We start from the raw sequence: 15892 nt of genomic DNA on the forward strand, positions 1-15892 counted from the left end.
AAGCCTACTTTAAGCACTGTGGGGCAGTATATATGCAACACAGTTTGCTTTTAGTGAGTCATATTTGTTTGACCTTGAATCTATATCCAGTTTGTCTGCTGAATTCAGATTAAATCTGTTGAATTTCTACATGCCTGGCTCTTTTAATAAGTATAAATCTAAGATGGAGATGAGACATGTGCATGATAGCTTAAATCATATCAACAGTTCAGGCAGGAAGTGGGTTAGGTTTTTTTGCTATAAATACGTTATATTAAAGTTATCTCATTCCTGTATTTAGGATATGAAAATGTTACTCTCCTTTTACGGTTGCTTTCTAGCTACATGAGAGTTCATCTTGGGAGATAATCTGTACATTTCAAAGCAGAAAAAAAGAGAACAGGGCTTGCTCAGGGAAAATAATGGTTGATAAATTTTTGCACACATGAGTATGTGTTTGTCTTGACTGCTGTTTTCCTTTTTTCCTTGTCTGGGTATGCTACTATATAAAAAACAATGTTTAGAAAAGAAACAATAATTTCAATTTCCCTTTAAATATGAAGCATATAATTTGTTCTAGCTATAACTATAAACCCGCTGTTACAGCAGCTCCATTGTCTGCCAATCCATTTCCAAGCACAATTCGAAATGGTGGTTCTAACTTATAAAGCTCTAAAGGGCTTGGGCCCAAGCTATCTCAAGGACCATGAGACGACCGTAGGAGCTTGCCTGGGCATCAGGAGAGGCCTTTTTCTTCGTCCCATCACCTTCACAGGTGTTTTTGGTGGGGACACAGGAGAGGGCCTTCTCTGTGATTGCTCACATCCTCTGGAACTCACTCCTTCCCACAGGAGGCCAGATTGGCCCCATCTTTGCTGTCCTTCCACAAGCAGACAGATATTTTTCTCTTCAGGCAAGTTTTCCCTTAGTAACTGCCTGAGTTGAGGTGTTTAAATGGATTGTTGTGCCTTCCTGCTTTTATGGTGTTTTTTTGTTGTTGCTTTAATTTACTTTTTTGTGTGTGGTATTTGATCTTTTTCAGTATCTGTATACTTACTGTTTTGAGTTTTAAATATTATCTTTTAATGAGGTAAGCCACCTTGGGTCCTTTTTAAGGAGAAGGTGGGGTAAAATATTTTAATTAATTAATTAATTTCTTCTTTATAAAATAATTTCAGCCACTTGTGCTAATCTGGTTTGATATTGGGGATAAATACTATTTTTCAAGAGAACAGAGTTCATCTGCTTTGCATGTAAAACATGTGAATTTATGAGTAATTACTAAATCCTATCACTTCAATAGCCTTTTTTTGCATTATCAACCATATACAATCCTGAAAGCAACTCTGACAATTGTTTTCTTTTAATATACTTCAGAATAATGAACAGAATATGGAATTATATATATATAGCCAGTAAATATTTGTCCTTTATTACTTTTGTTTATTTTTCATATAAGTTAGCCCTTCTAAGTGGAGTAATCCTTGTTCTCCTACTGACTGCGAACTCTGAGTCATATTCATGAAAGAAAAAGCCTAGGTTAGCCATTGTTTAAGCTAGGCCTGCAAAAATGACCCACTAAATGCATCTGTTAAACCTCTTATTTTGTGACCTTGTTGAAAACTGTAAAGCAAGGTTGGGCAATAATGGCTCTAATTCTGGCCTACAAACAACCTTTGTCAGCCATAGCCAGCTTAGCCAGTTGTTTCACGAAGTATGGGAGTGCCAATTAAAAATAGATGGAGTGCCTCAGTTGCCCATAATTGCTATAAAAAAGGAAGGGTACACTATGAAAGATGGCTCACCCTTCTGCATATGGGTTATTGGGCCATAGGTTTCGCAGCTTTCCTCAGTGGTTTCATGTGTTGGTATAGAGCTATCCTTTCCCCCACAAAATCTGCTTCTCCATCTGAGAAGAATAAACAATATGTTCTTAGGTGTACTTTATCACTATGTTAATACTTTCATCATTAATACAGAAATCATGATATCAGGCAAAAACAAAAGAAAAAAACAAAGAACATAAAAATGTTGTGGCACCTCAAAGATTAACTGCTGTATTTTAATGTGAGCTTTTGTGGGCAATTCCACTTCCTCAGACTTGTCCACGGAAGCTCACATTAAAATACAGCAGTTAGCATTTAAGGTGCCACATGATTTTCTTCGTTTTATTTTTCTTTTGTTTTTGCCTGATATGTTAGCAGAGACTAACACGGCAACCTCTTCTAAAAGAAATTATGATGTTTAATATTGCAGATCACCTGTCCGTGTTTCGTATCCAACGTAAAGCCTGAAAAGGTACTGTACTAAATGCTTGTTCTGTATATGAAAATGCTTCACCTTTAGTTTATGTCTTTCTGAGATATTGTTAAGGTAGCTAGCAATCTTAAGCATCACCACATAGACTGCCTTGTTCTTCTAAAGAATGTTATTATTTCAAATATATTATTTTTCCTTACAAAACTCAACAGCAGAATTTTTCATCTTTTATATTTCTACATAAATGATCAGTACATCAGAAGAGGTATTTTTAGATAACAATCATTTTAATTGCTATTATTACAAGAAAATATTAGGTTCATTGTTTAACATAGCTAATTGTGTTAAACAACATCACTTACGAACAAATTTCAGTATATTTCTATATTAGTATGATACCCATTAGAGTCATGGGAGGAAAATATCAGAAAGGAGGGAGAGTTTGTGTGTTGGAGACGTCTAGGGTGGGGAAATTGTAGGATTTTGCAGATGATAGAAAAATGGCCTCTGCTCATAAAGTACACACAGATGAAAGGGATTGAACTTGTCAGTGACTGAGGACGAAAGAGATTTTTTTATTGCTGTGGACAACTTCCTGAAACCATCAATCCAGCTTGTTTGTAGTGGCTGTGAAGAGAGCAAATATCATGTTGAGATTCATAAAAAGAGCAACTAAAAAGGAAACTGCCTAAATCATAATGCTTTTCATATATACCTATGATGAGACCATATGTTACATTGTGGTCATCATACCTAAAAAATCTTAGAGATCTGGAAAAAAATGGAGTTGTCAAAATGATAAAGGGGCTGAAACAACTCCTCTGTGAAGAAAAGTTCCAGAATCTGGAATCCTTTCACTCTGAAAAAAGGGTTAGAGGTAATTGTCTTTTGAAGAAGGCCATGACCACAAAGCCTTAAAGAGCATTGGCTCCTTCTACAGTGTTGGCCCCTGCAGCAGTGTTTCACTTTGAGATAGAGGTTTAAGTTTGCAATTGATAACTTAAGGGCCAACAAGTCTGGTGGACATGGAAGGTATGAGTGCTTCTAGTATTTTCTTTACCCTCTGGTTTCTTATTGAAGCCAAATACAGTAAGGTTGGCCATTTTCTAGCCTGCCTTGCTATCTTGTGTTCCTCAGCCATAAAATTGTCTCTGAGAAAAAGCTGGCTCTCCTTCTGTGCAAGAACATTCAAGTTGATAAGAAAAAGGCAAAAGGTTGATAAGAAAAGAGCACATGTCTATTTTCTTGCTTCCAAGAAGAGAGGGAGGATGGGTGGAGCAGTTGCAGCAATATATACAATTTCCTGTTGTATCCACAGCCGTATTGTGGCTTGCAATGAGGATAGTACTGCTCTAGGATGGTGGGGGTTCAAGTAAATCGTTTCTACAGAAGCTTCAGTGTCCTCTCAGAATGAAAACAAAAAGATACAAGCAACCCGTCAGTTGTGATAGGCAGAATGGTGTCAGCTAGATGTGTGATGTGACTGTAGTTTCGTATCATTTGGTGCCAAACTACTTAGTGTCAAGAGTGGACAGAATATTTTGTCCGCATTATATTTCTTTGCTTCCCAGTAATAGTGGAGAGTAGTTGCTGTATCATCATCATCATCATCATGTGCCATCAAATCAATTCTGACTAATGGTGATCCTTTGCAGGGTGTTCTAGGTAGAGAATACTCGAAAGTGGTTCACCCTTCCCTTCTTCTGGGGGCATCCTGGGACTGTGCAGCTTGTGCAAGGCCACACAGGCTGATTCTTCTAAAAGCACATAAATTATGTACCTCAGAATAAGGTTAAGTCTGTTGGTGTTAATCAGAAACTTTTAATGATCAGATGTTGTTTATCCAGCTCACCAACCACAGCAAATTGCTTACTATGGATAGTGGCACAAATTGTGTGCTTACAGTATTTTGTTGTTTGCTAGCTCTTGTTTTAAGCACATAAATTGTGTACCTCAGATTTTAATGACAGGTGGGGTATAAATAAAGTTAAATAAATAAATGTGCATTTCAGGTCTGGATGAATTCAGAACTGAGTCGTGATCTTCTGAAATGGCTTGAATGTGAACATTTTTTGGTGTTCTGTTTACAATTTCCATTCAGAGGGACTCAGACCCATTCAGAAATTCTTTCCAGGCTCTGCAAAGAGGGAAAACACTAGAGAAGGGGAATGAGGGAGACGAAAGGGAAAGTAGGTCTGGCACCTCCAGCTTCTAATCAAAGTGAGAGGTTTTATCTGGGCTCTCCAGTGCCAGTATCTGGAGAGAAGAATGTTGAAGCAGTCCATCAAAGTACTATTGCAGTATTCAGTGCTGCTTGTCAGTTCTGCTTCTTAAAATTTGGAATAATTGTTGTGATGTCTGCAATACATAGGAGACTTTTCCAGACAGGAAAATGCTGAATGTTCATGTTCTTCTGTTTCTTCTAGTGTATGTGCCACACCCTGCATCTGTCCCATTCTGCTACTGCATATTCTGTGGCTTTGGGGCTAGATAATAAACAAAACAAACACAAAATCTTTAAAGTAGTTCTCATTTACCATTTGAAATTTATAAACGGTGAAAAAGCCCCTCTAACAATTCTTCTGAGACTTGGCAATCTCAGTCCTCCTTGTAAGAGAGAGTTTCTATGCCTGAATATTTCCTCCAGTATCCAGAAAGCAGTTTTCTAGTTTGCAGTGATCAGTTAAGAGGAGGCACAAAGATTTGGCTTTCCAAATGACAGTTTGGAGCCAAATTGGACCAAACAGTCCTCCAAATTGCCCAGTTGGAGCTGAGAGCAAATCAAGGACCAAATCTTATGGGTTCCTACACACCCCTAATATACATAAATTCAGCACCCTTTCCTGTAGAACTGAGTGAGAGACACTCGGCTGTGTTTGCTTTTATTGAGAACAGTGCCAACAGGGCTGCTCGGCTCGTCTTGCATTCTATTTCCTTGTTTCAGTATCAGTGGTAGTCTGTAGGCTGTATTTTACATATAAACCAGCTAGGTAAAAAAAAATTATGTTATGATGAGTGACACATGTGAAAGGCAAAGCATTACTTCCATTGAGGGTCAGGTGAGGTTGCTGAACTACTTACTGGCTTTGCGGAATGAATAGGGAATGTATACCGTATTTTCCGTGTATAAAATGACATTTTTCCTAAAATAATTAGAGGAAAAATTGAGGGTTGTTTTACACACAGTAGTAAGGGGGGAGGGATCAAAGCTTGTGATCCCTGCTTTCCCCCTCCACTTTTTGCAAAGGAAGTGGAGGGAGAAAAGAGGGGAAAGCAGCTTTTTGCAAAGAAAGTGGAGCGGGAAAGCACTGTCCTCTCAAGAACGTGGAGGGGGAAAGCGATTCCTTCTTTCCCCCTCCATTTTCTTGAGAAGAAACTGCTTTCCTCCTCCACTTCCTTTGCAAAAAGGTGCTTTCCCCTCCACATTTTGTGAGGGGGAAAGCAGCTTTTTGCAAAGAAAGTGGAGGGGGAAACCACTTCCCCTTCCACTTTCTTGCGAGGAAAGTGCTTTCCCCCTCCACTTTTTTTTTTTGCAAAAAGCTGCTTTCCCACCTCCACTTTTTGTGAAGGGGAAAGCAGCTTTTTGCAGAGAAAGTGGAGGGGAAAAGCAGGAATCAAAGCAATTTGATCCCTGCCTTCCCCCTCACAAAAAGAAAGAAATTTTGGCTTAGAAAAGGGGAATTGTCTTATACATGGGGGGCATCTTATACACGGAAAAATACGGTAACTGCAATTAGTGGACTCTGTGTCAGCTCTTGTGTGTTTCTCATGTTTTCTCTTAATCTCCACATTGTCCCATTATTATTAAGGGGCCATTTTAAAGGCCTCTGTAGGCTTCTAGCTATTTCTGCATTCACCCTCATCACACTGAGATGCCTGCGACCAGTGGGGTAATACTGTAAAAAATTCTCGTCTCCTTCTGTTGTTGGGATGGGTCGTCTTGATTGCATGAAGAGTAACCTTATGGGGCAGGCACAGATATTGCTCATCAGCTGTGCTCCTTTTGTCATTAACTCCTACACAAAGCATTCTTTCATCCTGTAGAATGCTGGAATATTAAGGACATCTTAAATGTAGTATGATCACACACTGATTGACAACTTCATAAAAGAGCTATAGATATTAATATATATGTCAGATAGAGCTGCTTATCCCCCAGTCTTGGATGTTAATCAGCCAGTTTATTTGAAACTATATAGTTTTAACTGTGTATTCATGTTTTTGGTCTGGTTTATGTATCATTGTACTAAGATAGCACAATAAGGTATTAATTTGTAAGGCTCAGTTAAAACATTGCTCTGAACTGAAGTTCCTACTGTTGTGAAGGGACAAGTGGCCCCCTTCCTCATATAGTCGTAATATAATGTGTGACATGTGTAAAACTCACATTTCTTAATCTCCTTTATGATTCCCCCTCCCTGTGATACTAACATCTGTGCAGCCATATAGGAGGAGAATGTGTCTGATATTCCACATTTGTGGAATTTACAGACTTCCGTAAGTGTTCTTCTGCATCAACAGGCATCCATGTGTGTATCATCCTGAACGTCTTGGAGAAGGCAGGATAAACAAAAACTAAATAAGAGAGAAAAATCAATATACAGTGGTGCCTCACTTAACGATTGCCTCGTTTAACGATGTATTCACTTAGCGATGGGTTTTTTGAGGAATTTTCCATATTGTTTAACGATGTTCTCTATGGGCGATTTTTGCTTAGCGATTTCGGGACCTTGCTTCGCTTAGCGATGACTGTTTAGGTCAGCTGTCAAACCTGCAGTTCAATGCATTCCAATGGGGGAGAAAAAAATTCACCAAAAATTAACGAAGAGTCAGAACAAAGCCAAATTAAGTTTGCAAAGGTTTTACAAGGTGCACTAACGATCCCAAGCATTTAAAACAGTTTTTGAACATTTTAAGATACTTTAAAAATAGCAAAAACGGACATCGCAAAACCATTGGAATCCATTGAATAGTCTTCAATGCATTCCAATGGGGGAAACATTGTTTCGCTTAGCGATGTTTTCTATGGCGATTTTCACTTAAGGACAGTAATCCGTTCCCATTGGAACGGATTAACCGGTTTTCAGTGCATTCCTATGGGAAATGGTGTTTCGCTTAGGGATGTTTTCCCATAGCGATGTGTGTTTTTTTGGAACCAGTTAACATCGTTAAGCGAGGCACCAATGTAATTGATCTGACTAAAGTAATATGAAAGCCTCCAATGCCTCCACTGTCTTTTCCTGCATCCATTCATGGACTGTTAGCTTGCAAATTCATTAGCTACCTTTCATGTATGTAGAATTGTGTCAGGAGAGGACATAAAGATGGTTCAGATGTAAAAGGGAGAAACCATAACTACTTTCATGCTGCTTTATTATTTAATCAGCACAAACACTGGTGTGATCTATTTTTAGCGGTCAAATGCTGCTGAAATTGAGATCTCTATGTAGTTCCTAAGCATTTTAGTATGCAGTCTGTATTATATAAAAGTATTATATAAAAACAGTCTAGCTTTGAAATTATGGAACTGTGGATTATTGGTTCTGAATCCTAAGGAGGAATCCGGCCTCCACATCAGGAAGAACTGATGATAAGTGTGGGCCAGCATTTCAGCTGCCCCCAGATACATAATAAATGGCACCCCACTGTTTGTAGAATGGTGCAGACAGGATATCTCAGCACATTCTTGTATACCCAGTATAAACATAGAAGAAAAGTAGTCTAAACCCATTGTCACAATCGCCTCTGAAGTCCCTACCCCCCCCCCAGGCCTTCACAAGGTTCTTGCTATTCTTTCTACTTCGCTGCCACCAGATATTAATGCTTTAATATCAGCTGCGTATGGACACGTGTGCTGTCAAAACTTAAATCTTTTATTTAATCAGGAAAGTTAATAATAAATATTCATGGGATAAATTACAGGCTGCCAATCGCTTATATTTGAATCAGAAAGGATATAACTTCAAAACTCCTTCAACACTCTGCTTCAATCTATGCTCTTGCAGATCTCTAACTCACTCTTCAGTCACTTTTAAGCTACGCACAGCCTCTCTCTCCCTCAGACTCCACCCACCAGTCTTTTTATCCTGCTCCCTCCCCCCTGGCTCTGCCTTCCGTTCACTCATTGGCTCCTGCGTCAGTGTTCTGCGGTGACGAGCAGGTGAGGTCAGGGCGGTTCGCTACACCTGTTATCAAATTTCTTTTCAAACACGTTTCTGGACCATGAACATTGACATTATGTCTCTTCATTCACTGCTATTATCCTTCCCCGAGAAGTTCCCAAACGCCCTTTTCTTCACTGACACTCAGGCACCCCCACCCCATAGTGGTAGGATAATACATTTATTGCTTAAAGTTGAAGGGCAGATTACTAATTTCTGCCACCTCCAAATTCTATAAGCCTTTGGCTATGGGATGAGTAGAAAGATGTGTCCGTATAATAACAATAAAATAAGTTACAAGCGTAGGGCAGGGTTAATCAGGGTATGTCAAACAAGGTAAGTCAGGGAGTGTTTTCAGTCAGACAAGTCAAGATTCCTCAAGCATGCCATTAACGTGCTTTTGGTAATGACAAAGAAATTTGACCTGAAAGCACTGTTTCTTGCCCCTTTTAAATAGGGCAGCCATTTTAATTTCTAAGCAGACACATCCCATTAAATTTCTAAGGGTGAGAAAAAATTATGCAGACACATATTCTCAAGCAGAAATATTTTAGAATCTTAAGAATTGCAAAATATTGAAACAAAATGCTATAGCTACGGTTTGTTTACCAAAATCCTTCCTGATTTAAAAGTTAAACCCAATAGTATGTTTAGTATTGGTTTATTTGTAGGATTAATCTTTTTTACAAATGTGTATCATTGACTAGGGCTGCAATTGCTGACCAGTATTTTTCCTTGTAGGTAAGAAGATTATTGAAGAAGCAGATTGTGAAGATCATGTCATGCTCCCCAGATTCTCAGGGTACTACTCTTGATCTTCCTGGAGGAGAATCTGCTGCAGCAGGTGACCAACAATCAGGTGACCTCAAAGCCAGCTCAAAATGTGAGGACTCTGCTAGGAATGCTGCTAGCATACAAGAGGCAAAAGAAGGGTGCTTTGACGCAACAGGAAAAGGAGCTCCTTGTGAAACAGCTGGACTGCAGACGCAGACGCCTTTTATACTGAAACGGGATGACAGCACCCCAGACTACAAGCTTCAGTCAGCAGAACAAGATGCGGATGATGAAGCAGCAGACGACACCGATGACACCAGCTCCGTGACGTCATCTGCTAGCTCCACAGCCTCCTCTCAAAGTGGCAGTGGCACAGGGCGCAAGAAAAGTATCCCGCTCTCCATCAAAAACCTTAAAAGAAAACATAAGAAAAAGAAGACAAAGGTTTCACGGGAGTTTAAACCAGGTGACAGGTAGGACCAAGTTATTCCACCTTCAAATGTCATTAAATCAACCAGTTCCAAAATTGTGTTTAAACGAGCGATGCCTGTGCAAGAGAAATGGCTGCAACTTTGTGTGGCTCTTTTCTTGGCAGCAGGTGTAAATATTTATCTTTGTCACATTTCAAGCACAACACAATGCACCAATACATTGTTGCTGCTCTTTGCCATCAGATTATGGCAGCCCTGCGAATCAGTGATCTCCAAAAGGTCCTGTCACTAAAAACCCTGCTCGGGTCTGGCGGATTCAAGGCTATGAGTTCCATCATTGAGTCAGTCAGTCCTTCTGCATTCAATCTCCCTTGTCTTGTTGATATTCACTTTTCCTAACCTTATTGTGAGTCTTCTCTTTTCATGATATCCCCCAAATAGTGCCAGTTTAATCATTTTTGCTTTTAGAGATGCCTGAATTTAAACACGTTTGTTGGGGGGTTTTTTTGTGTACCAATGGTTAAACTGAAGTACTGCAGTTAAGACTTTGCTCATGACCTGAGTTCAATCCCAATGGGCTTAAGTAGCCAGGTGGGAGTTGATTCAGTCTTCTAGTCTTCCAAGGTTGATAAATTGAGTACCCAGCTTGCTTGGGGGGGGGGGCACAGTGTGTAGCCTGCATAATTAAAGTGTAAACCACCACCCCCGAGAGTGCTTTAAGCACTGTGGGGTGGTATGTAAGCAGGGCACTTTTGCTTTATAGAGATGATTTGGACATAAGATTGTTGATGTTCGGAAACGATTACAAGTTCTCTTTATTTCTGTCTTTCCCTTCCACAGCATATAACAGTCCTTATGTGGGATCTTGTAGGTGTGTGTGAGACAGAAAGTTTCAGGAAAGTTATGCCAGTGTTTTCCTTCTGTTAAACACCCCCCCCCCCAAGTTAAGAATAGGTTTTATTACACCTTAGTCTATATCACTGGCCCTCTAGGAAGGCATATTATGGTTCAGATATTATGTGTTATTTCAGTTTCTTCCGCAGTGAGGTTTTTCACTCAAATGCCAAATCTTGCAGTATTGGAGACAAGCTTTTAATGTTATATCCAAATTGGCTGGAAGTTTTTATGTTGACCTGCTCTATTTTCTATGGGATGCTTCTTCTTTGGGTAGTAACTTGCTGCTATCTTTGATCACAGGGTTGCTGTGGAAGTGGTGACCACAATGACCTCAGCTGATGTCATGTGGCAGGATGGCACAGTGGAAAAAAACATTCGCTCCAATGAGTTATTTCCCGTCCACCACTTGGACAACAATGAATTTTGCCCAGGAGATTTTGTCGTGGATAAAAGAGGTAATTGGTGAAATGTGCTCCTTCTAGGGTGCTATACTTCACTAACACTTTGCACTTGTATTTTGATTCTGGATCTTTAGGGTATTGATAATTTCTGGTATAATAGCAAAGATAAACTATTAATGTCCTATTGTAGAACAAATCAGTCTAGCTTTTTTCCCTACGAACATATAGCACCGTGTCTTCTAGGTCAATCATACGTTGGAGAGCGTGACATTTTCTTATATTTGGACAGTGGAATGAGTGTCTCTGACCAATCTACAACAAAGCCTAGGCCAAGTTCAGTTTTGTAAGAGATGCATTCTCAGGGGTGCATTCAAGTGTTGGGGACCTGGTGAAAGGCAGAAGTTCAAACTAAAATATAGCAGCATATTTTAGTTTAAAGCTGTTGCTGCCAGAAGTGACCTTAAGAGAGACATTGCAACCTTTTTGGGTGAGGGAGAAAACACATGAACATATAAAAAGACACCAAACAGTGGTGCCTTTTGGAAGAGGGCTTGGCCTTCTGGGAAACCCAGTGTGCCAGAGTGGAGCTCAGCAAGGCTAAATTTGACTCCAGGGTCTGCATCCCCCCCCCCCCCCGCATTTATAATGTTCAGAGTCTTCGGACTAAATTATTCTTTCTGCCATTTTGAAATACCTAAGTAGGGTTCTTTTCTGCAGTGTTTCTATGTACTATAACAGTGCGCTAATGGGGGGTATACAAATCAAATCAATCAGTCAGTAAAATATGTGGCAGATAGCACCGGTCCCTGTATGGCAAACCTATTAAAATTTGTGCGCCACATATTATTTTAAAATGAGGGATTTGAACATGCTACTTGCTTTCAGTCCAGATCATCCTTCCAAGTTCTGATAGAATACTGTTTGCCTACTGTTTGTTACTTAAGCATGTAGGAAAACAGGGTTAGGGAGGCTACTATTTAACACTTCAATACTGTTCCTTATGTAATTGGCCCTTCCCCAAATCAGTAAGCAGAAAACATTACCCTCAGTAAGCAGAAAGCATGGCTGTGCAGCATGTTCCTCTCCCTGCTGCCAGAGAGTTACAGCATTGGTTCTAGTTTTGGTGAACAGTCAAGGATCTACACATGTGCTTACAAAGGAGTGTGTGGAATTGGAGAGAACCCACACCCTCCTTCAAAGCCTGGAAAAGTGTGAGAGCCCTCCCTGCTCTGCTGTACCAACTGCAGAAGCCGTTATGACGGAAATTTTCATGATGTTGTACTGAATTTTCGAGACTTATAGAAAAGTGGCAGGCTCCTAGCTGCTTTTGCAAATGTCTGAACCTTAGCACACTGGAGATAAATTCTCATCCCCTCTGAGTTCAGGTGGAAGAGAGGGACTCATTCTCCCACTGTTGTGCTGTGGGACTCAGTAAAATATGAGAATACTGTTTTATCTCACCTCATTTCACACCCAGAATGTGTGCATATGAGTTTATGTGCAGATTCAGACCTCCAGTCTTTCAGGCAAAGCATGGAATTCTTCAGAAAGGTCACAAGTTGGCAATGTCTGGAATAATCAAGTATTGAGTATGATGCAGAATGTAGAGAAACTGACCTTAGAGGGTATTGTTTTCTCTTACTGGAGTATCCTTTTTCCCCCCCAATCCCAAATAGCACAGAGTTCTCAGGATCCTAGTATGTATGGAGTTGTGCAGTCCGGTGACCATGTTGGCCGCACCTGTGTGGTGAAATGGTTTAAGCTGAAACCCAGTGGAGATGATGTAGAGGTAAGAAGAAAAGTCCCACTGATCTTCTCTTTGTCTTGTTCTGTGAGTTGAGGTTATGCGTTTGGCTGCTTCTGTGAAACGTTGCAAGGTGTTTGTTTTGATTGGTTAGCAGAGCTGCAAGCTGAGTTGGATGGGTGTTGCTGCTTTCTGCTTCTGTATATTGTTTTGTGTGCTTCCATTGTGTTAAGGTATTCTTGTGCAAATTCAAATGTTATTTTATCCATTGTAAGTCATGCTGAGTTTTTAGTAGCATGTAAATGTGTCAGACATTGTACAGCTGTACTAATTGTGAACCCTATACTAATACAGTGGGGTCTTGACTTGAGAACTTAATCCGTATTGGAAGGCGGTTCTCAAGTCAAAAAGTTCTCAGGTCAAATCTGCATTTCCCATAGGAATGCATTGAAAACCATTTGATCCGTATCTGCTCTTTTCCGTCCATAGAAACTAATGGGAAGCTGCTATTCTGCCTTCGACCACTAGAGGGGGATATTTTGTTTCTTTTTTTCTTAGGTCAAGAAAGGTTCAGGGAAGGCAGGGAAAATACAGTCCAGGTAGTACCAGGCAGTCTGAAGACTGTCTCCCAATCCACTCTCTAAACGCAGGGAGGAGTGAGGAAGCAGACAGGCACCCTTTTCACTGGCCAACAGTTAACTGAAAGTTCAAATTTTGCACTTTCCCTGCCTCCCACGTGGGTTTTTTTCAGTTCTTAACTCAAATCTAAGTATGTAAGTCAAGTCAATATTTTCCTATGAGAGTCGTTCTTAAGTCAAAATGTTCTTAACTCGAGCCGTTCTTAAGTCAAGACCCCACTGTAGTGGAAGGGACGTGGTGGCTCTGTGGGTTAAACTGCAGAAGCCTCTGTGCTGCAAGGTCAGAAGACCAGCAGTCGTAAGATCAAATCTACATGACGGAGTGAGCTCCCATCACTTGTCCCAGCTCCTGCAAACCTAGGAGTTCAAAAGCATGTAAAAATGCGAGTAGATAAATAGGTACCACCACAGTGTTCCGTGTCTTGTCGCGCTGGCCACATGACCACAGAAACTGACTTCAGACAAACGCTGGCTCTACGGTTTGGAAACAGGGATGAGCACCACCCCCTAGAGATGGAAACGACCAGACAATTTGTCAAGGGGAACTTTTACCTTTACCTATCCTAATATATCCTAATGATGGATTTTGCCTTTTTCTAGTCCTAAATCAATATTAGCTTTAAAAAACTAAACATGGATATTCTATCCCATTTGTAAAGCATAGTGAACTGAGATTCTTTTTTTAAAGAACACCTTTCTGATCCTTTTGATTTAGACTTTTAGATCTTTTATGTTAAATGCCGAGTTCAGCTTCTTTGGGATTTTCTGCTGGTGTTTAACCTCTGTTCCCATTTAACGTGACCCTCTGACATGCTGCTTAGAAGCTTTCTTGTGAACTTGGATTGATGTGTGAAGTGTCAATCCTTCTATCTCAAATTATCTTCAGCTTCTCATGTTGTTTGGGGTAGGGGACAAAAGGAACATTGACTGCATGCACCGCAGAAGCCTGGGTTTGGATATGGATGTGTAGGCTGCACGAGTAGACATGGTCTGACTCTAGAGGGGCGGGGTAAAAATCAAATAAATAAATACATAAATAAATAAATGAAATGCACATAGGAGTTTGTTTTTTTGGAGTTTCCAGTTCATATGAACAAGTGGCATGGCAGTTACAAGATGAGGCTAAGATACTGCTTCCCATGTGTCTTGTGTTCCTGTTTTTAGCCCCTTGGCAATATGGAGCTGTCCTCTCATTCTCTGTAGTACCATGTACTTAAATGGTTCAGTATGAATAAGTAATATGCAAGCACTGTAGACCATATAATGGAGAAAGACTTTGCTCATTTGAGAGCCTTCCTAAATCAGTCTCTACTCCAGTGCATGCATGTCTGTTTGAATCACTTCACCACTCTTTCAAAGATTGTATACATATATGATTGTGTACGAGTGACTGTATCCCATGCCAGCAGAAAGTCAAGCATTAAAGAGCAGAAGTGAAGCATTAAAGGACTTCCTGTAAGTTGGTCAAATATAAGATTTTGGAAATTGATGGGTGGGTGAAAGTTGGTCTTGATTTCTGTGTGTTCTTTGCCAGCTGATTGGAGAAGAGGAGGATGTGAGTGTGTATGACATTGCTGATCATCCAGACTTCCGCTTCCGCACAACTGATTTTGTGATACGTATTGGCAATGCTGAGGATGGTGTTTCCATTGGAGAAAATGAGGCAAGTTATGTGCGGGCTGGCAGGGCAGGGGACATAATTATGCTGTGGGATAAAATGAGGCAAGGGAGAGACTGGGGAGAGGCAAGTAGTGGGGCCAGATACTGCTGCAATTCCTCTCTCTTGGTCTGGACTGAGACATGTAAGGTATCATAGCATCTTTCTGGTAGTGGCCCTAACAGAAGTGTTTGCTTCCACTGTTTATAGAAGGATGGCTCTCTTTCCTTTGTGCATGTCTATAGAACTGGTTTCCTGTCTTTGTAGCAGAATCAATATTACTTGGATTGAAGGATGAGCCATCGTGGTAACTAATGGCCAGAAAGCTGCCATGTCTCTTTCTACTTATATTGCTGCAACGATGAAGCTGCAATGAAGTCTGCTGTCTTGAAATTTTCAAACAGCTAATTTTGGCTTAAACTAAAATGGTTGAGTAACCAAGCATAAACATTTTCAACCCATGAAGTTTTGAATACATTTTTTTTCTTGACGACTCTTTGGAAACCCAAATCAAGGACAACTCAAAAGGCAAAGAGACTCAAATTCCAAATTCCTAAAGGGTCCACTAGATGGTAGACTTTTCAAATAGCATTAGACTCATTTTATTTATTATTATTTACAATATTTTTTAGCCGCACCATTGCCAATGGCTTCTGGGCGGCGTACAACATTAAAACCTAAAAACATTAAAAACATTTTAAGAAACAGTATAAAATACCATATATTAAAATATTTCTTAAAACAATTAAAACATTAAAAGTAATTAATTAAAATGCTGGGTGAACAGAAAGGTCTTTGCCTGGCGCCGAAAGGCCAAAAGTGTCGGAGCCAGGCGGATCTCTCTAGGGAGGGTGTTCCAAAGTTGGGGGGCAACAACCGAGAAGGCCCTATTCCGACATGCCATCCCCTTCACCTCTTTCAGAGATGGCACCTTCAGAAGGGCCTCCTGGC

General features: G+C 40.2%; 1 protein-coding gene across 2 annotated transcripts in view; it reads left to right on the forward strand.

Moving 5' to 3' along the window:
- UBE2O (ubiquitin conjugating enzyme E2 O) overlaps positions 1 to 15892 on the forward strand; it is a 93085-nt gene that overhangs the window by 61231 nt on the left and 15962 nt on the right. The window contains exons 9-13 of one of the 2 annotated variants that reach the window (XM_072990480.2): positions 2236 to 2277; positions 9141 to 9646; positions 10802 to 10956; positions 12579 to 12691; positions 14819 to 14947. In XM_072990480.2, the coding sequence (XP_072846581.2) occupies positions 2236 to 2277; positions 9141 to 9646; positions 10802 to 10956; positions 12579 to 12691; positions 14819 to 14947 (945 nt within the window). The remainder of the gene's footprint in view (positions 1 to 2235; positions 2278 to 9140; positions 9647 to 10801; positions 10957 to 12578; positions 12692 to 14818; positions 14948 to 15892) is intronic. The other variant, XM_072990481.2, reaches the window with a different exon arrangement.

The sequence above is a fragment of the Pogona vitticeps genome, chromosome 2, assembly GCF_051106095.1.
Source record: "Pogona vitticeps strain Pit_001003342236 chromosome 2, PviZW2.1, whole genome shotgun sequence".
Taxonomy (NCBI): Eukaryota; Metazoa; Chordata; class Lepidosauria; order Squamata; family Agamidae; genus Pogona; species Pogona vitticeps.